The sequence below is a fragment of the Manis javanica genome, chromosome 12, assembly GCF_040802235.1.
Source record: "Manis javanica isolate MJ-LG chromosome 12, MJ_LKY, whole genome shotgun sequence".
Lineage (NCBI taxonomy): Eukaryota > Metazoa > Chordata > Mammalia > Pholidota > Manidae > Manis > Manis javanica.
Window position 1 is genome coordinate 100,761,953 of NC_133167.1, and position 27,099 is coordinate 100,789,051.

General features: G+C 40.3%; 1 protein-coding gene across 3 annotated transcripts in view; it reads right to left on the reverse strand.

The window, feature by feature from the left end:
• Nucleotides 1-85: 85 nt before the first annotated feature.
• The window catches only part of SNX25 (sorting nexin 25), a 96,895-nt gene continuing 69,881 nt past the window's right edge, over nt 86-27,099 (reverse strand). Inside the window, exons 8-20 of one of the 3 annotated variants that reach the window (XM_036996606.2) lie at nt 26,175-26,306; nt 24,174-24,446; nt 22,079-22,243; nt 19,190-19,321; nt 16,436-16,576; nt 13,813-13,926; nt 11,045-11,209; nt 9,060-9,177; nt 5,098-5,164; nt 1,860-2,041; nt 1,234-1,334; nt 962-1,079; nt 86-696 (exon numbers count right to left, since the gene is read on the reverse strand). In XM_036996606.2, the coding sequence (XP_036852501.2) occupies nt 993-1,079; nt 1,234-1,334; nt 1,860-2,041; nt 5,098-5,164; nt 9,060-9,177; nt 11,045-11,209; nt 13,813-13,926; nt 16,436-16,576; nt 19,190-19,321; nt 22,079-22,243; nt 24,174-24,446; nt 26,175-26,306 (1,677 nt within the window). In that variant the 3' untranslated portion in view covers nt 86-696; nt 962-992. Of the gene's footprint in view, nt 697-961; nt 1,080-1,233; nt 1,335-1,859; nt 2,042-2,785; nt 3,016-5,097; nt 5,165-9,059; nt 9,178-11,044; nt 11,210-13,812; nt 13,927-16,435; nt 16,577-19,189; nt 19,322-22,078; nt 22,244-24,173; nt 24,447-26,174; nt 26,307-27,099 lie in introns of those variants that run through there. The other 2 variants (XM_036996614.2, XR_012124025.1) reach the window with 2 other exon arrangements.

The following is a 27,099-nucleotide window of genomic DNA, read 5'->3' on the forward strand; positions in this document are numbered from 1 at the left end:
TTGGTAAATACATAAACTGCCTTATGTATTTTAACCTTTTTTTTTTTTAAGATATGAGCATCTTGAACATCATAGAACCCTGTGATTCATTTTTATATTTTATTGCTTCAAAGGCTTTAAACTATGGGAAATCTTTGGTAAAAAATAAAGACAATAAAATTTCCACAAGAATTTTACACAAAGCATCGCACACAATGTTCTTCAATACACATGAAATAATACAGGAATGTTCAGAATCCTCGCTGAGGGAGTTAACTGTACAATATTCCTAGTTTGTCATTTTAAAACAAAACTGTTTTCATAAATATTTAAAATATTTCCTAGGTTCTTATGACATATTAACATTGCATCTTAATCATTGTGTGAACTTTCAAAGTTTTTCTATTATTATTAAAATAAAAATGAATAATTAACAAGTGCTTTTTTTCTGCTGCCTGCTATAGCATCGGGTACCTCCCCCACCCTGCCCGAGTCCGCTTACTTCACAGAGAACTAGAGGGAGGTAACTAAATAAGGAATCAGTGTGGTTCCGAGTCAAGCCCTCTGTGGAAAAGAGGAAAATGTTTCATGTCTATTATTACACAGACATTTCTCTGGTGGTTTATTTGTGCAGTCTCAAACTTGACCAGCTTTAAGTTGATCTAAATGAGTTTTCAGCTCAGGACACAATTCAATTAGCAGCAGTTCCATCAGCACCTGGACCAAGAAAAGAAGAAAAAAAAATGTAGAAAAATGTGTTTTCTCTCTGAGTGTTTACTCTAAATATCTAGGCCTAAGAGAGAAGTCTAATTTTAGGTCTGAGACTACCCACCAAACAAGTTACTCTCAAACAGAAGGAATTAATATCATATAAACTCCATTTAGCATCAGCTTGCTTTATTTCCTGGTCTCTTAACCATTCTCAAACCATCAACAATATTTAATATTGCTAACCACAGTCAGATCCATGGCTCAGACACACCTTGCTTTGCCGAAGTAAGAAAACCAAGTCATCACGCAGAAATATTACATTCATCAGAGTCAAGGGAGACACAGCTAGTATCCCCTGGGAGTACTTTTCTTTCTTCTTTTAAACCAAACTGAACACAGACAAAAATGAAGCAGAGAAAATGGGTTCAGAGTTCTAACAAGAATGATTTAAGAAAACAAAGGATTAAAATCACCCCAATGTGTGAACAGAAACATAAAATGGAAGACATTAGTTAATCCTGGGATAGGCTTTAAATTACTCACATATAACAGATGCTTATTGGCTCTTGTTTCTTGCAGGGCGCTGAATATTTTTATTATACCATGACGGGCATTTTGCTGTCCAACGAGGCTCTGAAGCATATCTGAAAAATAGGGTTTATATTCTATGCTCTCATTGCTAAAGTGCATACTGCACAGCTGTTTGGTGAAGGAGCTATAACATGATGTGTACACAATAAATAACGGCACTGGGGCATGAAGAATACAAATAATAATGTTTTTCAAACGTTTGAAGAGAAATATGCTAATTTAGAATTTTTCAACATAATGCATTTATACAAACTACAATTGTAATACACTGCTACCCAGTTACAAATCAAGCTTTCAAAGCAGTGTATGTTAGCAGGATTCTTAAAGCACAAAATTATATGTTCTGAAACATCTTTCTACTTAGAAGAAAGTTGTTATCATCAATACAATTCTTAAGGTTCTTAGTATATTACATGATTTAAAAGACATGATTAAAAGGAAAATCTTTTTGAAAAAAGGTGACCCTTTTTTTTTTATTGTAAATAATGTTTCCTGAGAGAGACAAATGAAAAATGCCTCAGTAGGGCTCATGCTCCCTTTTGATCTCTGTACTTACAGGATCAGAACTCAGGCCTCACCTGGAATGTTCTCAAGCAGCTTCTGCTGCGCTCTCTGTTTTGTTTGCTGACTTTGCTCTTTGCTTCTGATTTTGGTCGGTGGGGCCAATTTCCCATTTGGCCAAAAAGCATCCCGGAAAACACTGATGTAGTAAACCAACATTTGCTCACTGAAAATCCAGTTCACTGTGTCCCGGATTTGCCTTTTAAGAGAAAAATATTTCTCGGATAAGGTTTTAAAAATTTTTACCCTCTATTCTCAAAAGGCATTAATCAATGGGCAGGTTAAGACATAGCCTGATCTAAAGTGTTTGATGCCTATACTAGGAATTGGATTTTTAAACTCTGGCTCTAAAAGTTACTTTTCTTTAGGTGACAGTGGATGGCCCTCATTCCTGGGGCTTACATGTTCACTGGTCACTATACTGAATTCAGATGTTTGCCACGCAGTACCTTTTAATCTGTAAAGACAGGAGCTGAGAGAAGATGGACTGCTTTGTTTGAAGTTGCAACTACTCTGACTGTGCATAATACTCAGTATATTTGAGTATTTCTATTTCTCCATGAAGTGCTATCAACCGTAAACATAAAGCCATCCAACAGGCTAGAAGAGAATGGCATGATATATTTAATGTAATGAAACAGAAGGGCCTTGAACCAAGAATACTGTATCCAGCACGATTATCATTTAAATATGAAGAAGGGATTAAACAATTCCCAGATAAGCATAAAGCCATCTAACGACTGTTAAAAGTGGTCTGGAAAACTTCCCTGAGCTCCTAAAGTCCTGGGGAGGAATGAAGCTCATTCACTAGCTCTCTCTCGGTGTTGCTATGGCAGGCAACACCATGCAGAGTAACCTGACCCAGGGTAACAGCTCATGGGCTCCGGAGCCGAGGAGAAAAAGGTACCCGTTCACCGCAGTGTGAAGGGCTTTGAAAACATACACTGCTATCTGGCCACTTCAAATTTCCATGGGGATGAAAACTGGGGAGATGTTTGACTTGCACAGTTACGAATCAAGGGCCTTTATCTGGTTACCCAGGTCTTCCACACAACCCTATTTCATTTGTCATTAGTCCAGACCTAACCAATTACAGGTTTCCTCTGTCAAGAGACAAGTAAACACAGTTCAAGAGCCCAAGAGTAGTTGTGATGTTGGGAGGAGGAAGTCTCTCTGTTGGGAAAGGGAAAAGAATCATCTTAGATTCTGGGTGCCAGAAAGACCTGAAATTTCAAACTCAAGTCACGGATAATAAATAGTAAATCAAAAAGCACTTTAAGGCTCTCTCTTCCCAACCAGATTTTTAAAGAGACAATGTAAGGTTTTCAGAAGTAGTGTCTAAAGTAGATGTTTTCAAGCCTCGTCCTTGGCACACAGTAATCAGTCACCATGGAAGTGTAAACTACTGAGTTAAAACTGTGCTGATGGATTGTAACTGCAAGTAACTCCTAAGATACTTCCCCATGTTGCTTAGAACTGTTCAGTTTGTAACCAGACCAAATAATTATTAATTTAGTGGGACTACTGCTTAAGAGAGAGCCTGCTGACCTGCTTGAGAAAAATCTATATAAAAGCAGAAATGTTTCCTTCTGTACTGTTTTGGGTTACTCACTGGCATTACGTGAAGAAATAAGAACATTTCAATTAGCAACTTCAGATTAGGTGAATCTTACTGAAAGCCATCACTGAAGTATTTTCTATCAATTTAAGTCTGACTCTCTATTAGCCATAGGAAACCACAGGAAGCTTTTGAAGCATTTCTGGTTTGTGAAATTATAGTTGGCACAAGGCAAGAGGCACATATTGTACTGCTGCTTAATTTTATGATGCGTCATCATCTGCTAAAGGCAAAAATAGCAGAGGGCCAGGTGCTTCATAAATTCTCTACCTGATAAAAAGCCCATTGAAATTAACAGTCTGAAAATTCTCTGCAGGATGCCTCTCCTCCAGCTCCATGAAAATAACTGCCAAGTGTGTTCACCACTCACAAACCACAGCTGCTCATTTTATAATTAAGAGCCAGTATCATAAATAGGAGCAAGGCAAGAATGCTGATTTGCTGAAACTGAAAAGGAAAATAAATTATCAAGTCTGGAGTAATGAGAAAAACAGGGCCGTTCTGGAAATTTCTTTATACAAGGCCTGCCAATACTAAAGAAGTTTGCCTTAGAATGAAACCATAAGTTAAACAGGCCATTTCTCTGATTAAAAAACAAAAGCTTATGATACTAAGTCAACTGAATTAGCCACTAACACCATGTTTTTTTAAATCTTAGAAATAGAGAAGTGAACTTTGGTTTATGACCACAAGGAAAATATATTCTATTTGCAAATGAGTATGAAGAACATGTTCTCCACTATGTTTCCCATAAAAATTTATGAGATTTATATGAAAAAAATTATCATATTAACCTGGTGCCTCTGTTTGACAACTAATCTTTCACTTGGAAAATCTAATAATTTCATCTTGAAACATATTTTGCTGTACCCAAAAGTGATTTTTCCCCCCTTATTTTTAGCAGTTCACTCACATTTTTACTGTGCAGGAAGTCATAATGCTTATCGCTTGAAGAGTACTGGGTATAGAGTTAAATTTTATGTATATGGATAATGTAATATAGTTATATTAGTTTATAATATAGTTTAGAATATACATAATACATATACAGAGAGAATATATATATGGTTTATATAATAAAGTTTAGAATATACATATATGGAGAGGGAAAATACATAGTTTCTGTAATAAAATTTAAAACAAACATAAGGCTTGTCGTGGTGTTATACGATACACATGCACACCCGGTGGGTCCTCCAATATTAACAACTTGCCATTTTAATGTTATCCCAACTCTAAGAAAAAATATGGTTTGCATTACCCTTCAAATAAGTATCTGCAAAGTGATGCTCACCCTACTTTCATTTTGGCTTAGGACCTAAACTTTAAATTGGTTGCCACCAGGTGACATAAAATCACTGCACCCAAGATGCTCAAACCAGTCATCAAGTAAGTACTCCCAGAACCTGCTGACCCTCGTCAGCCAGATGCCGGACCTAGCTCCAGCTTTTCTCATCGAGGTCCCCATGCACTCAGAAATCTGCTTTCCCATCCAATCTTAGAATCATGTCAGAAACAAAAAATAAGAGAAAATAAAATACCATCAGAGTAATCACTGGCTACTATATCACAAGGTGCTGTGACTGCCAAGGTAAAGGGTAGGGCATGCATTCAAATATTAATTTCATACAACTCACTTGTTGATGGTTCTTCCAAAAGTGACCTGAACAAGAGCAATTAATGTTCTTCTCACCCATTTAAACACTAAAATAGAAATCAGAGGAAAAGTATTATCACAGGATAGCACAATCAATGACATTTTCATAGCTGCACAAAGCATAAATCTTGCCATTTAATTCAATCTGAGTCCTAACACTAAGGCTATGTATCTGCAGAGTGGGGACTGAGATGAACAAACCTCCACCCAGAAAAATTCTTCCATGCTTTCACTTTCTACTTAGCAAAGAATGAGATGAAACCTAAGTTTTTTTTACAGCTTTTCAGTGCCTAAACAACAGCTGAGCTAGCAAGCAGAAATAATGCTTTACTTCGGATGTCCTTGGGGCTACTGACAACATGTCTGTTTTCCACTAGCAGACACTGCAATTCCTATTTTACATTTCTGTCTGGCTTGTTAAGCCCAGTTTTCCAACACACTGCTCTGCAAGAGAAACATCTGTAGCCCAACGCTGACAAATGTGTTGAAATATTAATGACCTGGTGGGTCTAACTGTTCCCATTTGGAGTAGTTTACAGATCACTTCGTCTGGGGGAAGAAAGGTAGACGTGAGGAGCTTGGCTCCTGAGGGAGATGTGAATTCACACCCCTCCTGTGCCACCTCCCAACCTGCTCTGAGTGCCAGCCTGGTTTCCTCATCTGGAAAAAAGCAGTATTAACATGTTTTGTTTTGTTTTTCTCTGACGGTCTTGCCAATATTTTATATGAGAGAGCATTGTGAAGGGTTCCAAAAAGCTAAACTTTTATTATTAACATGAAGACAGATTTTTTTTATTAAAGTATCATTGATACACAATCTTATGAAATCTTCACATGAACAACATTGTGGTTACAACATTCACTCATATTATCAAGTCCCCCCCAACCCCACTGCAGCCACTGTCAGTCAGTGTAGTAAGACGCTACAGAGTCATTACCTGTCTTGTCCGTGCTGTACTGCCTTCCCTGTGACCTACCTATATTGTGACTGCGAATTATAGTGCCCCTTAATTCCCTAACACAAAGACACATTTTTACAAGTAAAGAATACAAATATAAACCAAAGGAAGGCAAAGGATATTTTTGGTCTGCAAACTGGAATATAAACCAAATTTTCCATTTATAATATTCACCTCCACTCATTGAAATGTTTAGCTACTGACACATAAGCATGAGAAATTCAGACCTGGCTATAATAGAGCCAGGAGTTCAGGGCTTCTGTACCACTGAGAAAACCTAAAAGCAGTAAATTCACAAACAACTCTGGACAAGGGAAGCCAAACAAACAAAAATCAATTAACACACTTGGTACTAAGACTTTAAAAGATTCTAAAGTTATTTCCAACTTTTTTAATGATCTAAGCATCCAGTTAAAGTAATGTTGTTAATCCTTTAAGTGTAAGTCAAGTCTTGGAGTCAGAACCATGCCTCAATTTTTTATGGAATTCAGCACATGCCGCCAGCATGCAGACTTATTCATTTTAGGCTGGCATTCAGACGGGAGGAGCGTGTTTGTCCATGGTGACACCTTCACTCGGTCTTTCTAGGCCAGGAGAGAGGTAGGTCATACCCAGAGGGTCTGAGGACATGTGCTACTAGGAAGGATGCAGACAGCTGAGTGACCAGTTATAAATATTTGAAAGGCTATATTATTGGTCCCTTTTAGTATACAGAACTGGAGCAGAAACTAATTTGCTACAAATATCTTTCCATCTCCAGTATCCCCTCACTCTATTTATTACTTTCTCCCAATGCCACCCCCCACCCCCCCACAAAATAGCCCTTTACTCCTTCCAAGGGCTCATTTGTTCAAAGCCACGGAGGATTTTGCAGTGACTTTTTTTGCAGTGGGATTTTACTGATGGCAAATAAACCACATCTCGCTATAATTGACGTTCTATTTACTGCCCTCTGAAATGTCACTAGCAAAACCAAATGTGCTTCTGAGCAGGCAGATGACATTGCCAACACAGGACTGGGAGGCCTGCTCCTGCCTTGATGGCTGGGACACCCCCCCGGGTCTCAGTCTCTTTGCATCACAGGGTGCACTGACCAGAAGGCTAGAGGGGTGCTGCTTCACTCTCCTCTCCTCTGCGGGAAACGGGGAGGATTTGGGCTTTAATAGATCAGATTTCCCTGAGGGAAAGGCAGACTTAGGGTGGGGGGAAGTGCTAACCAGTATTTTCTGCCTATCCTGAGTCAAGTTAAGCATCAGTGTATATCTTGAGGACTCGTTTTCCTGCCTACACTGAATCAAGGTAAACATCAATATATAAAGGTGTCTGAAATATGGAACAGCTAAAGCTTTTTCATTTGAAAAGATCTCCAATATTTGGATGATATTCCATCATATCGGCATTTCCTAATTGAACCATCCCCTATTTCTGAAGTTTAGCTTAGTTCCAAATTTTCATACTGGAATTATGCTAAAATGAACATCCTTGTATGTAAATATCTGCATAGTTTAGAATTTAATTATGCCTATTGCTTAATGTGGATTACATTTTTGGAACCATACAGTGTAGATTCACTGGAGGAAGAATGCACATCTCAGATATTTTTGTTTCTGCCACAGAACAATATTTAAAACAAAAGGTTCCCAAAGTATCTGCTGATTGTTTTAGTTTTGGCTTAGGGAAAGAAAAAGTGCAGTGGTCAACATAATTCATTCTGGCCCTTTTAAATTTTCCTGCTTATTCATTTATGGGTACTTCCATCTAGGCGATTCATTGATCCCCCTGTATGGACCAGGCATTATTATGGACGGTGAGGATTAAACAAGATTAAGTTTATAATAACCCTTGGAGTTCTCTCATCTGCTAATAATCCTGTAAGTGATGTATTAAGGGCTTATAAACAAACAGAGACACACAGCCCCATGTCCTATATGGGACCACCTCCTCCCACCTGCTTCACCCCATGGGAAAAAGATGCTGATCTGAGAGGGCAGAGCCCAGGACATTCTCAGGGCGGCATTTTCCTGGTTGGTGGCGTGTGGCACCATACAAACCCCTGCTCCTCTCAGATGCTTCCTCTGCTACGTGGCTGGGGGCCTTTAGGCGCCTGTCTCTCGTCTGGTTAGGACTGAGGCTGCAAGTATGACCGCGTATACTGGCCTCATGACTGAACTGCAGAAAGTGTGGGCGGGCAGAGTTCTGTTCAGAACTCAAGACTAAGCTGAGCAGGCCGGTTTGACCTTTCACGGAAGTAGTGCTCTGGGGCAGAGGCACTCGAGCAGGTCTTCATGAAGGAGTATTTCTGTACTCTTTTTGCTCTGGTTTCTTGTGAGTACATCTCCCTCAGGGACTGCTGGGGCAGGATTTCGCACCTCGGCGCTGCTGTCATTTAAGGCAGGGTAACTGCATCCTGGCCTGGCACTGCAGGCTGTTCAGCCAGCATCCCTGGCCTCTGCCCACTGGATGCCAGCAGCGCCCTCCCCCAAGAGGGGCCAACCAAAACTGTTTCCGGACATCGCCGCATCTCCCCTGGGGACAAAATTCCCCCACCTCTCCACTGACAGCCACTTCTCTAGGGGAAGTGAGGTGGTTAAAAGGCAAGGTTGAGGCAGTCCTGTGGGCCTGGCTGCACTACCACCTCGACAGCACCAAAACCTCACCTTTAACAAGAGGGCTCTTCCTCTGCTATGCAAAAGTATCTTTTTTGTATCTCTTGCTGATCAAGCAAGAAGGCTGTGCTAAGCCACATAAACAAAATTCAAAGCACTCTCTCCTTCTGTTCAGGGGAACATGGGGTGCAGGGCAAATCCAGACCTAAGTTCCTTAAGGCTGTATCCTCAGATCCTACCACAGTGTAGTACCTGTTTGGTCCTTCAAAGTATTTGCTGAATGAATATAAATATGCGTCTGATTTGGGGGAAAAGGGGATATTAAGTGTTAAATGACTTCACCAGCAAATAGCATGAATAGTGACAAAGAGGCTTACTTCCTCGAAGCTCAAAAATCTCCCCGATCAACATGAAACATGGTTCAGCCAAGGCGTCTTTCCTGCCGTCCACATCATCACCAGAATCTGACAGGTCACTGTCTTCCTCCGTCTCCTCCTGGGGACACAGAAAAGGCACAAGGAGCTGGTCGTTCGGCAAAGCCGGTGGGCCTGTTCTCCCTTTCGAGTGTAGATTCCAAACAATTTCAACATGACAAATCCTTCAACTTCTCCAGACGCAGATTCCAGACGCAGATATCCATGCATTTTCGACAGAGGGCAAAATGTTTATCTAACCTCAGGGAGAAGCTTGAATTTGTAAGCCTTATTCAAGGTTTAAAATAATTTTGAAAAAACCTCTGCCACTGTGTGAATAAGGAGCGAATTAGTATGTAACAAAATAGTTTTCTAACCATGTTGCATTTTACGAGTAAGGCTTTACCTTAAATGGATTTGATGTGCACTATTTCTTTTTTTAAGAAATGTGTTTTTTAAAGTATTCTTGTTACTTCTAAAGCTCTGATTCAAGCTCTTATTCTGTATGTCAGCTAGTCTCATTCCTGATCTGCTTATCTGCAAGTTTCAGTTCAAAACTCATCATATGCCGGGCACCAAGCTAAAGTAAATAAGCACCCTGCGGATCCAGCCTTTCAGTGGTCTGTCACTCTGTGGGCCAGCGGACGGACACACAGTTGTGTCTAGGTGCTCTCACACAGCTACAGACCCAGCAGGCGGAAGGACAGCAGAGAAAGCTAGCTCTACTGTCTGCAGAGGTAACACCTGAAGTTGTGGGTCTCACCAGAGGGCTAATGACAGCACTTGGGGACTGGATGAGCAGAGCAAAGGACTGAGAAGTCACAGGGCAGGTGTTCCCTAAGCCAGCACAACTTTGCAAGAAGCCCAGAAATGTCAGTACTGCAAAGGGGTGGGAGAAGGTGGAGACGGGGGATCGGCGGCCGGCACCCATCTTCAGAGAGTAACTCCACAGAGTGACCCCAGCCATGGTGTAAACTCCAAGGGCTCAGGAATATGGGTGACAGAGGTCAGCTGGCCAATAGAGCCAGACACCACCCATGGGGCCATGAAGGAAAGTGGTGGGAGAGATGCTTGGCAGGGGAGAGGTTTCCGCAGAGCCCTGACCCCTGGGTAGGGAGGCCCAAGGGCGCCCTGATTTCTCCTCCCAGCCCAGGGTACCGTGAGGTAGCATGCTCCTTTCCATCCTCACTTCTTTCTGTCCAAACTCATTAAACCTGTCCTGGTGAAGAGGCAGTGGCATTTGGCAGTGAACTACGGAGATGCCAAATTTCAGAGCTGGTCTTTGCAATTTCCTGGAGAGCCAGCAAGGGGCTTGAGCGGCCTAGACGTGAGTTAGGAGCCTCCTCTGGACAGAAGCCTGAGGTTAGAATGTAAGATCACAAATATCTGCAATCTCTCTATTCATTCTGCTACCTTTATGGGTCACTGCTACATTCACCTTACTTCAAAATATTCCAGGGCTTTCCATTCCCTCAGATTAAACTCCTCAGCCTGGCATGACCTACCTTGGCCTCCTTCTACTCTTGGCCTCATGTTCATCAGCCCATGACAGAAACTCTCCCCTCCAGGGACCTACTGACTGTCCACCAACACGTCCTCCTGTCCTGAACCTTCCATATTAGCTCCAGGTTCCCCACAGTGACAGCCCCCTTCTCCGGGGACAGGCTGGGCCTCCTTTTATACAGGGGCTCCTACAGAACTTCCTTATCCACACTTCACTTACGTACCTTGTCGTAAATTTTCATTTCTGGTTCTTAACTCTCCCAAGTGGCTTGTAGGGGAACACAAGCACATGTCCCAAAATACAGTGATAACAACTGAAAGTGGAAGCATTTGCTTTTTCCCCATTAATAGCATGCTTTCAACAAACGTCGGTTACTTCAAACAGCTTTCAAAAAGACATTCACTTAAATAGGCTCCAAAATCGGTCTGACCTGTAGACAGCTCACCTCCTGATGGGAGAAGAAGTCTCGAGGAAGTCTTTCCAAAAATGAGGACAATGAAAAAGTGGGTTTTTTCCCCTGCACATCAATAACCTTGAGGTAGTCAGGAGAAGGGCTCAAAAAGGCATAAAGTGCTTCACTCTGACATAGTCTTTCATCTGAAAGCAGATTCTGTGGAAGGAAGAGGATGAATTACTCCTGGGGGAATACAGCTGTGCTTCAGGGGCTACCACAAGTCCAGGCACACCAGGCAGAACTCAGTGCTTCGCGGGATTTACTGTCCTCATAATTCTGAGCCCAAAACCACCTCCATTTGCCCCCAAATAACAGGTCTTAGATCAGTTCTCAATTATCTTAAAGGCAAACAATCCTCTGGAGATTAAACGGAATGCACTCATCTTCCTCTGGAGCAAACAGTGTGCAGGCAACAGAACTCGCTCCAGTTTGCACTGCTCAGCACAACAAATTCTTAATATGCACACAACTTATAGATCCAGGGATCACCGCCTTTGAAAGTCAACTTAACTGCCATTCATTCGTGTTTCAATGGCCATGTATGCACATTAGACAAGGATGCCACTCAACCACCCTTTTAGGGCCATGTTCAGATTTTGCACATGAGCTGAAAAAAGAACTTTCAGTTGTCACCTGGTGGCACTGCCTGCCAGGCCAGTTTTATTTCATGGCACTGCCATCTTCTAAGCAGTGCTTATTCACGTAATTACATAACTCTTTATTGGCCCTTAAACTGGGAATTTCCTAAGGTTCTTTATATACTTATCTGGCCTGAAGAGAGAGGGAAGGAGAACAGTTTTCACAAGCAAGGGCTACTGATAAGACAGTAAATTAACACTGTGATCAGGAGAACGTTAAAATGTCTAGTATTAAAAGATATGAGGTTCAGAAAGGAATAAACTAATAGGAAATACTGCTCCATTTTTTATGTGACCCCCCCTTTAGGGCAAATGGCACATGGGGAGCACAGCACACCTCTGATGTCAGGACTAGATCAAGTCCTAGTGTCAGGGGAGTTGGTCCACAGTGTTCATATTATACTGGTTCTGACAAAAGTGGGATAAACCCTCTGAGCCTCCCTAGAATAAGAGATCTCACAATACTGCCACACAGGGGATGGGGGTCGGTGTCTGACGGGCACCACCAGCATCCCCGTGAGCCCCGTGTCAGGCGCCTTGCGGAAGACTGGCCTGAGAACGGGCGGCTTCTGCCTCAGAGGAAGGGGATTAAGGCATGGGCAGCTGGTGCCACTCCTGCCTTCCCTGGGCCCCTGAGCCCAACAAATAGGCTTTTCCTTTCTCAGATGATTAAATGTGCAAATGCACGTGAGGGTGGACTAGGAGGGAGGGAGGGAGGGAGAGATGAACATACGAGAGAAAAAGAGACTAATACTGTCAAGACAACTCTGGCTTAAACTTACCTATCTTGACTATGATCTGTATTTCTGTTCAATGATTGTATTTTAATACCGCCTTTAGTAAAAATTTGGTGACATCCATTATTTAAAATCTCAGGACTTCGAGCTAAGACTGCACAAGGAAAAGTGGTTTACAAGGCAAAATTCCATGCCTTCGAGAACTATAAGGGCTTTGAGGTCCATGCTTTGAGTGACTGAACTATACTCTGAATATAGAGGGCCCCCCGCTAAGGACAAAAAAATAGTGGTTCCTATTGAGGATGGCATACCTTTGTCTGACCTTACTCTCTATAAAAACAGACTGAAGGAAAACAAAATATCTAGAGGAAGCTAAGAGAATATCTTGAGGACTTTCGAATGCAAATCTTAAGCAAAGATATCCTAAGTTTGAAAGGTATTAACCATAAAAGAAAATATTGATAAGCTTGACTAAATTAAAATTGAGAATTTATGTTCATTAAGAGAGTGAAAAGGCCGTCCACAGAAAGGGAGATATTTGCAACACACGTGGTCTGACGAGACTCACATCCGCAAACACACACAAAACTCCTACGATGCTAAGTCTGCATTAGTCATCATTATTGACTTCATTAGAGGCCAGGGAAATGCAAATTAAAACTATGGTGAGATACCACTACACACCCACCAGAATAGCCAAAAAGAAAAAGGCAGAAAATAAGTGATGGTGGGGCTTGGAGCAGTCAGAACCCTTACATAAAAATTGCTACAACCACTTTGAAAAAGAGAAAATCCCAAATTCCTAGGTATCATGCCACATATATTCACTGAAAGACAAGCACCAGAAGTTTAGAGAAGCACTTCTCATGACGGCCCCACACTGAGAATGCCCCAAATGCTCATTGACACCAGAACAGGCTGGCCAGGGGGCACTCAGGCATTGAAAGACCCACACAGCCCTGTAAACCAACGACCCACAACCAGCACTGAATCCCCCGGACAGAAGGGAGACTGAGGAGCCCGCTGTGAGATGCCTCTACAGGGGGTTCAGCAAGAGCTGTAACTCTCTGTGCCCTTGGGCGTCAGCAGGACCACCGTGGGCTGGGGGAGCGGTGACAGGGAGGAAGTTGGTGGAGTGCTGGCGATATAGTCCGTTTCCCAGGCTGGGTGCTGCTGAAGAGGGTGTGTCTGCTCTGTGAAAGCAGAGATAGCTGCATTTGCTGTATGTGTAGCATAAATGAAATACAACAACAACAAAAAAGCTACTGAGGATCTGGTGTGGCCTGTGAGAGCAGGAAGGGAACAAACCAGCTCTGAGAATGCTAACAGTTTAATCCCACATCACTCATTTTTCTTCTCATATCCAAACTTTTCAGGTGCTTACCTGTAAAAACTTATTTAATTGGTTCTTTGACTTTTCCATAAACTTGTGATCTATAGATTTGAAAGGCAGCTTGCTAAGAGAAGGCAACTGGACTTTTTTTAAGGAGGGGAAACACTGCGGAGGAAAATAGAACATGTTAGTGCCCTCGAATGACATTTTAATCTGAAAAGACGATTTAGCGACATAATTAGAATAGACCAAGTCTCTTCCTCCGGCACTTTCAATCCTCTGAGATTTAAGATCTTGAAAACCTGCCTGTCCTGGTCGGGCTCGGGGAACCCGGAGGAAGGGGGCCTGCGACCAAGAGTGCTCAAGCTCCCCCCAGGCCACGAGAGCCTGGAAGCCGGGCTGGTAAGGGGGACTCTGCACCCCAACCGGGCAGCACAATATGCCAGGGCTGCCACCCGGCTCACAGGAAGAAAGTCTTTCTATTAGAATGTGTTTCATTTACGATATCTCTGTAAAAAATCATCAAAGTTGACAAACTTAGACAATGGAAAGAGTGTGGCATATTTAACATAAAATTTACATCTAATCCTGATCCAGGATTAGAACCCAGGCCCATCTGACTGTAAAGTCTGTGTTCTTTATGCCACTTCCCACAGGACCCTGCAGTCTGCCCCTCAGACACTAAGAGGACAGTGGGCTTCAAATGGTCCAGGCCCTGCCCCCATTTCCAAACACCAGCCTTCACCCAGGCACTGGGGCCATCGGAATATGCTTCATGCAATCGGCCGGTGGTGAAAAGTAAGCGGGCACAGCCTGCCTGCCTCAGCCATTACTCCGTGGCCATCATCAGGGTCACAGTGGCCCCACCGGCCTGGCCATGGCAAGGCAAGGGATTCCCCAAGGGCATGTAAGTGCTTCGGGTGGTGGGAAGGAAAAGGAGCCTCTCCTTAGAGCCCTCTGAAATAGCACACATACAACGGCATTGACCCTAGACCGTTCTACATTTCAGGGCTCAACTTCAGGAGAAAATGTTAGAGAAATGAAGCTGGCAGAGAGAGCTGGAAGGGAAGATCAAACCCATCAGGGACCTGGAAGGGGCTCCCTGTCAGCTGTCAACAGGAAGGGTCCTTCACAAGGCAGGGAACCCCAGGGGGAGCCAGTCCTTGGGCCACGCGTGAGGAAAGCTGTGGCGATGAGACCAGAGGACAGATGTGGAGTTCTATAAAGGTCTATCTCCTGTAATGCTTCAGCCTAATTGCTTTTGATTTTCAAAGAACATGTTATCTTCCACATTTATTTTCTCTCAAAATCTCCCCTACATCTCCTCCTTCCTTCTGTTTTCATCAGCATCTAGATTGATGCTAAACTTGGGCTCTGGCAAATTATGCATTTTTCTGTGGTGCCAATTCTATTTGAACAATTTTGGGAAAAATTTATTCTTATGTTAAGATACTCTGCTTTCCACACTACTGGGGTGACCACAGTTCATTTGAGAAAAGTTGGAGAATCCATTCGGTTTGGGCCACCATCATTTTAAGAGCTGTTGAATAAGTTGGAGCATTCAGAAGTTAGTGATTTAAAGAGTTAAAAAAAAAAGTCACCCTTGGAGGTTAAAGAAAATAGACATATTTCATTTGCAAAAGAGGAGCCTGAGAGGTGACCCATGGGTTTTACCATATCAATCAGTTCATTCTGAGCAAAAGAAAAGTGGATGTAAAGGAAATGGGATAGTAGGACTTTTTAATTGCTGGGGTAAAGGGCAATTACCTCCAGTAGGAGGTATTAGAGAAGATGCAAATCTGAGGACAATGGGAGGAGCAGGAATTGCTAATACGACCACCTAATTTGGCCACTCTGCATGGATACATCCTGTAATAGATCCACTTTCCCTCATCGATCAAATAGAAGAATTGACTTAGACTGTGGTTTTCAAACATTTTTAACTAAAACCCACTGTAGCAAATACATATTGCAACTCACACCACACAGGCATATACACACACACACATCCTATATACGAAATACACACATAGCCCAGAAAGTTCTATGAAGCAGCGCTCAGTCCTGCTGTTAACAACACGACGTTTACCACATGCCACACATTCTTCTAAATGCTTTGAGGGTTTATTCTCTCCTCACAACCGCTCTGTGAGGTAGTGAGGTAGGTGCTATCAGTATTTGTATTTCACTGAGAAGGAAAAAGAGGCACCAAGTCAGAGTGACAAGTCCCAAGCCCTACAACTAGTAAGCAGCGTAGCTAGGACCCAAACTCCTGCCTTCTGGCTTCAGTTTGTGCTGTCAACCATGTTGTTTCACTGGTTCCCTTGCTTGTCATGTGAAATCCAATATATTCTATGCTCTCTCTATTGCTTCACCAGTAACTGATTTCACTACCTACAAATGGCTCACAACTGGCAGGTTCAAAACAGCTGGCCCTAGACAATCCCTTAGCTCTTCCAGCTCTGGGGTTCTAGGGGGGTTTAATGGGGATCAGACAATTATCAGTCCTCTAGACAGTTTGATTTGAGATTTCCAAATGTCAGGCTGAAAATGCTTCTTTGCCAGTATCAACGTCAAGAAAGATTAATGTCTCCTTACGTGTAAAAACTGAAATGCACTGTTAGATCTCTTCTTGCTTAGTAATTCTAAATCTCGTGTTCACGAGGATTCATACCTCACTAAGTTTCCGGTGCAAATTCTGAAACTCACTGAGTCTTCTGGGGACTGTCCAGTTTTTAGTTTCAACTCCTCCAACTTCTTGCAAACTCACCAAGACAAAGTAACAGGGCATTTGCTCACCATTCTCTTCAGTAACCTTGGGAAAACAAACAAACAAATACAATAAAAAGCATGGTGAGCAGATGTGGTAGGCAAGGTTTTTAAATGTTCCCCCAAGATTCAGTTTCCTCTCCCTGGTGTGTATGCCCTCATAAGTCCCAGGACTGAATATGATAGATTCTATGCCTGCAATTAGGTTATGTTATATGGCACAACTGACCTTCAAATAGGGCGATTATCTGGGTGGGCCTAACCTAATCACAGGGGCTCTTTAAAAGCAGAGAGATTTCTCTGGCTAGTAGTGGGAGAGGAAGTCATAAAGTTGGAAGTACAAAGAGGATTTGACATGTTGTGTGACCTGAAGAGGGTCACATGGAAAGGATCTTGGAGTAAGTACTTAACAGTATGAGAACAGAGCTCTAAGTTCCACAACTACAGGGAACTGGGATTCTACCAACAATCTAATGAACTTGGAAGTGGATTTTTCCCCAGAGTCTGCAGACAGGAACTCAGTCTTGCTAACATTTTGATTTCAGCCTTATGATAAATGAGTAGAGAACACAGTCATACAGTGCTAGACTTCTGACCTATAGACTTGTGAGCTAATAAATGGTGTTGTCTTAAGCCATTGAAATTTATGGTTATTTGTTATACAGCAAAATAAACTATACCAAACTTAACATCTTGTGTTTCCTTGAGAAAAACAAACAGCAAAAGGGTATTAGATATACCAAACCTCTCTCAGAGAAGGATGAGGGCTTCCCCAGTTAAATTTCAGGATTCCACAAGCCATGATTTCTATTTTCATGAAATTTTATGTTGGGAAACATAATTTCCTCTACCTTCCAATTCAGATAATTCCTTAACAACTACACACATACATACAGACTTACATGTATACACACACCATCATAACTCAGGTCACTATTATTCTTGACATAGATAAGAAACAAAAAGAAAATACACTGAATTTAAGCTTGAATTAGCATCATAAATTGAATTAGAGAGAAAGGCTCAATAAGAAAGGCAACGGAAAGAGATGCAAGATTCACTGAGCGCCCACTGGGCTCTGAGAATGTGGCTGTGATCCCACTGTTAAGACGGGGAAGCGGAGACACACACAGGTCACTGCAGGGCCTGAGGATCACACAGCTGGTAAGCGGGCTTCAGAACTCAGGGGAGTCTGGTGTGATGTAAACACCTCCTCCACACAGTTCCCTAGTCCCACATGGGACTATGAACTCACAAGCCAGGCAACTTGTCGGGGTCCAGTCTTGTGATCTTTTCTGACCAAAGTGCCATTGAAAGCTCTTGAGTAACCACCAATCACCAGGGCAAAGTGACCCATGAGGGCTCTTCCTCCCCCACCCTCATTAGTATTTGTCTTTGAAAATTATTTTTAAAACTTGCTAAACGTCAGGGGCAGCTCCAGGAAGAGCTGAGGAGGTGACAGAATTTGTGTCCTTTCCCCCCCATAGGCCTCCTCTACCACCTTTAGACATCACATACCCCTGAGCCTACCCCCTTCCTAGGCTTCCACCCTAAAGATAACTTCATCTGCAATAGTCAAGGGCTTCTATATGGTCTCCCAAGGTTCAGCGCTGATCCACTGCTCCCAGCCTCCCCAGAGAAAAGCCATACTACCCTGCAGCCTACCTTCATGGGGTGCTAAGGGCCAACGACATACTAAGACATTGGCTAAGCTCTCGTGCAATGTGTGTGCCTTCAGGACAGCCCTTGGAGAATGTACATTGTTTCATTGTTTTACTATCTAATCCAGAAGTGAATTTAGGTTGTGGATTTTAAGTCCCCCACCCCCACCCCACACCCTGAGTAAGAATGTCAAGCCACTCTTTTCCCAGTGGGTTGGTGGGAAAGGCAGGAATGAACAAAGATACCTAGGCAAACAGGTCCTTGCAAATTTAACAAGCTGAGCATTTGAAACAATGATAGGGCAAAATGTTAACACTATCTCATTCAGGATCTTGTTATTCGGGTGCTGTATGGTGGGCCTGACCTTTATCTCCAAGGTTGATGGTAGGGCAGGTGGGATGGAAGGAGCTGTCAACACTAAAAATACAAATGACCACATGCATCTTTCTTTAAAAGAAATAATTTTTTATAAAGAAAAAGGATACAATATATCCTAAAAACTGTTACCCATTATCCCTTAAAGAACAGCAAAATATTTTTTAAATCAAAGGACAAAATATTTGTTTATTAAAGATCTTTGAGCAACTGAGAGTCAAGTAATTGAAGTCAGCAGAATGAAACAATCAGAAATGCTTCAATTTTTAATTTCTCATCTCCAAATTTCAAATAGTGTTTTTTCCATTTCACTTCAACCCTTAATGAAAAAAAGGGAATTCAAGAAAATTAACTGTTCCGATGTGAAAATTGCTTACAATCCCTGTGAATAAGGACAGCATTCTGTCTTAAGTGGAGTGATATCAGATCTAGACCAGGAAACCTAGAATAGCTCCCAGTCACGGGTGAGCCAGACAGGACATGGGGGAAGGAAGGCAGGATAAAGGCGTCTAAAACAACAAATAAAAGTTTTCTGTCCTCAACCTTAATTCTCCAGGACAAAATCTTGTTTCATAAAGTCAAACTTTTTAAATAAATTGGGAGGAACAGCAGTCAAACCTACCTCTCCACTGGTGATGGAAGCTTTCCACATTCCAAGGTTCTCACACCACCAGTCCGTTCTTGCCATGTGCAGTTGAAGGTCTGTGCGATCTTTCTCTATTAGAATTATTTCCTCCCTCAACTTGGAAATAATCTGCCACAGGGAAAATATCTTGGGAGTTATGAAACCATTAAAGTGCTACATAATTCTGCAAAGTAGCAGGATATAAAGTCAACACATGAAAATCAGCTACATTTCTATAAACAATGGACAATCCAAAAAGGAAATTTTAAAAAAATTCCATGTACAACATCTTAAGAAATAACAAAATCCTTTGGAATTAACGTAAGGAAGTGAAAGACTTCTACAATGAAAACTGTAAAACTTTGATGAAAGAAATTAAAGAAGACATAAATAAATGGAAAGACATCCCATGTTCATAGATAAGAATAAATATTGCTAAGATGCTAAGATCCCTATCAAAATCCCAATGATATTTTTTGCATAAATAGAAAAATCCACCTTAAAATTCATATAGAATCTCAAAGGTGACTCACTAGCCAAAACAATCTTGAGGACTCATACTTCCTTATTTCTTACTGCAAGGTTACACTAATCAAAACAGTGTGGTACTGGCGTAGAGACAGATATACAGACCAATGGAATAGAATAGAGAGCCCAGAAAAAAACCTCCACATGTATGGTCAAATGATTTTTGACAAGGGTGCCAAGACCATTCATGGGAAAAAAGGATAATTTTCTCAACAAGTGTTGTATACACCATATGCAACAATTAACTCAAAATGGATCTAAGACCTAAATGTAAGAGCTAAAACTAAAATTCTTAGAAGAAAACATAGGGGAAAGCTTCATAACATTGTACTGACAATGATTTCTTTGGAACAAAGGCTCAGGCAACAAAAAAAAGGAAAATTGAACTGGTTAAAAATTTTAAACTTTTCTGCAAAGAACACTATCAACACAGCAAAAAGGCAACCCACAGAACAGGAAAACATATTTTCAAAGCACATATCTGATAAAGGATTAATATCCAGAATATATAGAGAACTCCTAAAACTCAACAATAAAAACAAACAACCAGATTCAAAAATGGGCAAAGGATTTGAGTAGACATTTCTCCAAAGAAAAACAGAAATGACCAAAAAGCACAAGAAAAGATGCTCAACATCACTAATCACTAGGGAAATGGAAATCAAACCCACAATGAGATACCATCACCCCCATGAGAATAGCTGCTATGTAAAAAATGGAAAATAACAAGTGTTGGTGAGGTTACAGAGAAATTAGAACCCTTATGCACTGTTAGTGAGAAGGTAAAATACTGCAGCTTCTATGGAAAACAGTATAGAGATTCTTCAAAAAATTAAAAACAGAATCACCATATGACTCAGTAATTCTACTTTTGGATACATATCCAAAATAATCAAAAGCAGGATCTTGAAGAAACATTTGTACACCTACGTTCATGGCAGCACCATTCACAATAGCCAAAAGATGGAAGTAAACCAAGTGCCCATTGATGGACAACTGGACAAAATGTCATCTATATATGCAATGGAATAGTATTCAGCCTTGAAGAGGAAGGAAATTCTGACATGCAGTACAAAATGGATGAACCTTGAAGATACTAAGTGAAATAAGCCAGTCACAAAAGGATAAATACTATATGATTTCACTCCTGAGGTACTCAGAGCAGTTAAATTCATAAGAGACAGGAAGTAGAACTGTGGTTGCTGGAGTGGGGGGGCAGGGGGAATGAGGAATTGTTGAATGGGTAGCGTTTCAGTTTTGCACGCTAAAATGAGTTTTGGAGATAGACTGTGATGATGACGGTTGTGTAACAGTGTGAATGCACTTGACACTGTACAGTACACTTAAAAAGGGCTAAAATAAAACTTTGTTATCTATATGTTTTGCCACAATTTTTAAAAATAAATAGTTTTTTTAAATGTTATGCTCACCATCTCCTTGGATCTCTTATATGAGAAAACCACTATGGTTATGTGACTCTGTAGTTTGAGGGGAGCAGCTTTGCCCTAAAACTCTCCCGAACATGCCATCCACAAGGACTCTGTTCTTCCTGGGAAAGCCCGCAGGAAACCCACCCTGCCTACACCATCATCCTGCATTTTATCATCAGTAAGGGCTGTGACTATCGGCTTTGTTTCTGTGAGCCTGTTTTAGTTCTGCAATTAGCATACTTGCACCCTACCGGCAGGTGCTACACTCTGCATTTCACTGATTCTCCACAGCGACCAGCACAGCATCATGCATTTCCTCCTCACTTGTGCTGCTGGCCACATATTCAGGAAGTGCCAAAGGAGATCAAATTTGGCAGATCAGAGAGTGTCAGCAAGAGAATCCTCCTTGCTGGACCCAAACAGGCATAAACACAAAGTAAAAAGCCACCCCACTGTTTGCATTTGAGAAATGTCCATTACTGAGCTGCTGCTGTCTACACTTTTAAATTTTCCAGTTCTATTGACTTTTAGCAAAACAATTTCTTTTTTGCATACATCTGTGAGGTTATCTAAATTGTACTCTCAGCATTTGGAAGAAAAAAAGTCAAAAGATTGTCCTTGAGCAGTTAATTTACTTCCAGAAATGAGTTTGGCACAAGGAAAAAGCTTTGCCTGCTACCCCAAAGGTAATGTAGGCAAGCCAGGTAAGAGGACACAGAGTGATAATTGGGAAAAAAATCCCAAGTCATGAAAGACTAAAAACGACTGCTTTTTAAATTCTACACCAGAAGCAAAAAAGTAATAATGAACTTACAGGTAAAATTATTTTTAAAGAAACTGACACTTCTCAACATAAACTGAAAATAAATATTTATCAAATTAGAAAAATGGAAATTTTCAAAGACAGCCTTGAAAGTGAAAGAGTTACCTTCTTGTCAGGTTTTGGTGCATTTTGAATAGAATTTAGAGCTTGCCTTTTATATTCAAGTTTCTCATTTAGTTCTCGTAGTTTGTTCACAGCAAAACTGGCTTGTTCGTTAATCCGACTGGCGCCTTCATCCACAGCTTCCTCACCAGCCTCACTTCCCCGGCCCTGGGGGAAAAGGTCACAGGAACCACCAGATCTTATAACAATGGACTATTCATTAATTATTATCTATTATAAAATTATGAGGCACTATTCCAAAGTACTAGTAGCCTAGAAGCAGACTGCTTTTTCTCAGCAAACTGAAAAAACCAAGTATTTGGAACCAAAGTAACTGGTATTCAGAATTGCAGGGGAAAGTTAACCTTTAATAACCTAGAGAAAGGGGGGAAATTCCACTCCACTACTTCCTAAATAGTACACCCAAGGGAATCCATGGAACAAGGGAAGGCAACTGAGTCATCTTCCCAACTCAACCCGAATGCTCTGTGTCTAACTTTTGACAAAGACAGTAAGATCTGGTTTCCGTTAGGTCTCCTAAGAATATTATAAAAAACTCATGCCAGTCTCTTTAGGATAAAATATCCAAATTCCTACCAGCACAAGTTATCTTCAGGATACACTTTGTTCAGCCCTTCTCTAGAAATGTATTTTTCAAATCAGTAGGGAGATCATTTTATAAGTAAAATGCTGAGCATCCAAAAGTGACTTAAGATGATCCAAGTGGGTGTTCTACCTTATACAATGCTGCATACCCTGAGGATACTCTAGTCTTCAAATCTGTCATTTTTATGGCTGCATAGTATTCTAGGAGTTGAAAATGTTCTGAGGCATATTTCTAGGGCTGCTCCTGCCATGGGTTGATTCCACTTTTCTGCTGTCCCAGATGGACTGAGATGAACTTCATTGTGCATTAATTTTTTTCTATGTTTTAGTTATTTTCTTAGGATACATAGCTAAGAGTGATTATTGGAACAAAGAGTAGAAGCTGACAAAAGTTCAGTAATATTACCTTCTTTGAGTCCTAGAGGAAGCTGGACATTTTTTTCATGTTTGTTTACTATTCTCTTTCATAGCAACTGCCAGCACAAGTCCTTATTCAATTTATCTGTTGGGTATTGATGTTTTTATTAATTTGAATAGCCTCTCTAGGGCATTTAGCATATTAACCAACTTAATTTTTGAGGTAGAGAGATTACACAGTTCAAACAAACTCTCCTGTCTTAAAAATAAAATGCACTAAGTAATGGGCTTTGGACCAATCAGTTTAGTAGCTTTATACCCTGAAAATGTAGAGAACAAAGTAACTAAGTTTTTTGGGTTTTTTTTTAAGTCTGAATGAATGTCTTTAACAACAGTTCAGAGGTGCCAGCCTCTAATATCATTGAGAACAAGCACTTGGTTCCTCAGGGCTTGAGATATAGTGAACTGGACAGAAAGAAGGAACCCAAAATGAATATAATCTTTCTATGCAACGTGATTACATTCTTCTTTTTACTGTAACAAATCTTAAGACTCAGAAAAGTCATTAACAGCAAATCAGAGGTGGCAAATGTGGCTATCCAAAATGATCTAGTACACTGTAAGAAAATTAGACTTTAAGGTGTGGCTGGGCAAGGTTTCTTTCAGAACATCTTAATTTCATCTGATTTTTTTTAAACTCCAAAATATTTCCCGTAATTCCTCCCACATTGTTGTTCTCTCCTCCCTTTTCTCCCCATCCTTTGTCTATTCTTGGGCTGGACTAGGTCCTACTGATGATTCTCTTATCTGGCCTGAGTCACAAACGTCCCACGCAGCGGATCTTCTGCCCTCAGTTTTCAGGGGTCAAGCTTGGGCTCTCTCGGGCAGACAGGGCAGGGAGGTCTCTGACTCAGCGCCAGCAGGGGCCGCCAGTTGGTCAGAAGGACGAAGAAAGAAGTGCACACGACCAGCAGCAACAAGCTAATTCGCCCTCAAGTTCTACATAAAGTCCTTCCTATATGCTAAAAGACCGGGGAACACACCAGATGTGGCTTATCCAATACGTGCCCACCTAATCATACTCAAAGTATACACACTCCTGAAGAGCAGGCACAGAAAATTAGAAGTGACTCACCATTTCATCCTTGTTGGAAATCAACTGTGAGGCATGTTTTTCTTCCTCTTTTATCATCAGTTTCTCATACAGGTCACTGACGATAAATGAAGGGTAATATCTGTCCTTCAGGGTCTCATAAACATCTCCCTGGATTTTGCAGAACACTTTGATGCCTTTATTTCCTACCAGACACTGCTGGATTTCTTTGTAAAGTGATTTTTCCACAGATATTTCTTTGCTCTCCACAAAGAAATTCTGGTAAATTTCGCCAACTAATTGTGGAATTTCATTCTGAAAAAAAGGAAAATGAAGAAAGGGGGCAAAATATCATCTCTGAGAAAAATTTTCTTCTGAATTCTCTGCATTTTAAAGCTGGAAGGAAGACATTTAGAATGTGTACACTGGTGTGGGGCTTTGGCTTTTATATGCATGTTCAGGGCCAGGGGTAAGTGTCAGACCCTGAGAAAACAGCAGGTTCCTTAAAATGAACACTTTATGTTGAATAGTTAGCAAATTGTAATTTTTTCTTAATGCTGCATGGAAGAAAATAAGACTAAGATAATAAGAAAATAAGAATCTCTTCTTGCAATGGATTCCTTCTCATAAATCTCAGTGCTACAGGGATATAATTTGCCAGCTAAATTCAATTTGACTTTCTTATTTAATATAAATAACTGGAAGAGCTATTTCTCACTCCAGAAAAGAGTCAGTATAATTATGCAATTTTAAGAAAACAAGAAAAATATCCTTCAGAATGATGACTTATTCCATTGTAATCAAGCTTGTATTAGACAGCTTAGTCTCAAACATCACACTAGGGTCATCATAGCCAGCCTACTTTGAAAATACAAATATCTCTTCTAATTAACATAATCTTTACATTTCTTCATGACGCATCTCATTAACTCTAGGAATCTTACACAAAGTTTTCAACAGTAGTAACAATTAATGACAATTTAATAAATATTGTGAATTTGACAAATAGCCTGAGACTTTTGCATTCAAACCATGTTGCTAGGTCAAAATACAGCTATTTGAGGAAGCTTATATGATCTTATGCTACTAAAATCTTCCAAATGATTTTCAGTAGTTTAGAAAACTTCTGTAGATGATACTTTACATTCCTCTGAGAGCAGCCAAAGTCATTTGGAGTCAAATCTGGTAAATAAAATATGTAATAAATTTGGCAAATACAACATTGGGTAAAATGAGGTAATTTGTGGCTTACAAATTAACAAGGCAAGTCATTCCCAAAGTGATTTAAAAATACTATGAGACTGGACTTAGTTCCTTAATGTAGTTAGTGACTTATGATGTATTTTTAGTTGATATTAAAGTCTAGCAACACTCACATGAAATGTAAATGAGTAATGTAGAGAGTGTTCTTTGTGCTTATTTTAACAAGTCTCCCAAAATATATCTATTATGTTATACATAGTTAAGTATATTTATAGACATATATGTACATATCTATTTCACATCCTTTAATTCTTAAATACATATTGAGAACTTGAAAAATACAAAACACACACAATGCTTATTGTTGCCCTTTAATTGTAAGAGGCACCTGCAACCAAAATGTTTTTTGTGTTCCTTAACATAATCAGATTTTAACAAAATAGAGAGAAAAGTAGTATAAAACATGTACATTATGATATTAAAAATAACAAGGTTATGAGTTGGAGGTGTGGCTGACAAAAACAAATGTTATAATAGCAATGGGGGTATGCATATGCCTTTTTGTACTGTTAAAAAATAACTACCTGAAGCTAAATTCATTATTCTAACACAGTTACGAATCTTTTTTTCCCTTGACTACACATTCAAAAGCATCATTTACAAAAATAAAATTTTATTTTATTTACCATTATGGGCTAGAACAAATGCCAATATTATATTTGGTTTAAAATATTCTTTTAATGTACACTATCTTACAGCTTCCATGAAAAACAGATATACAAACATGCACGTTTTCATCAGCTAGTGGTGAATATTCCTTTGGTCCTATATATATATTACCTTGTTAGCATTCTTCAGATATTCCACAGACTCCCAAAAACTAATCAGAGCTCTCTTGTCCATCCTCTCCATGTACATTCGAAAGTGTTCTCGGTAAAAAGTATTGGCCAAGATATCTTCAAATTGAAGAATCTATTGAGGGAATTTAAGAACACATTTTTAACAATCAAATTTTAAATATCACTTTGCTTTAACTTCTAATGGATTACTTTCTACACTCAAAAAAATGCTTGTAGAGTGAACCCATATCAAGTTTTTAAGGTTGTAGTAAATATATTACTTCTCTCATGTTCCTAAATTTTAGATGGGAAAAGTTTATTGAATGTTTAAAATGCACATATTCAATAAATGGCAATTTTCTGTTTATCATCCACTCATTCAGCAAAAAGATCTATTTGTCATCTCCTCTGTATCAGGCGCAATTCTAGGAAATTAAACAGTCAAAAATCCCTGCCCTATGGGAGGTACTGCTAAAAGCAACAGGTGCCAATAAAGAATAATTGAAGAGAAATATGTAAAAGACCAGGAAACTAATGTCTAATAGTTTGGAATTTTCTCTTTCCATCCTATTTTTATATAGCTGAGTAAATCTACAAATGATTTTATATCTTACCCTCTACAAGCATCATTTTTATGGGTCCATAATATTCCACCATATGGATGTACCAAAGTGATTCCTTCATTTACTATTTTATATGCTTACAGAAAAAGAAAAGCCATCATCTTAAGACACAGTAAGAATAATCCTTGCATGGACCAATCTTTCTCATAATATGAGAAAGCAGATGACCTTTATAATAATTCACAACTCAATTAGGAGAAATGCCTCAAATTAATCTGGAAGGAATATAAATCTCTTATCCTTAGTTATTAATTGGATAAAAAATTTGACATCTAAGTATAGCTCAAATGCAAGTAAAAGAAA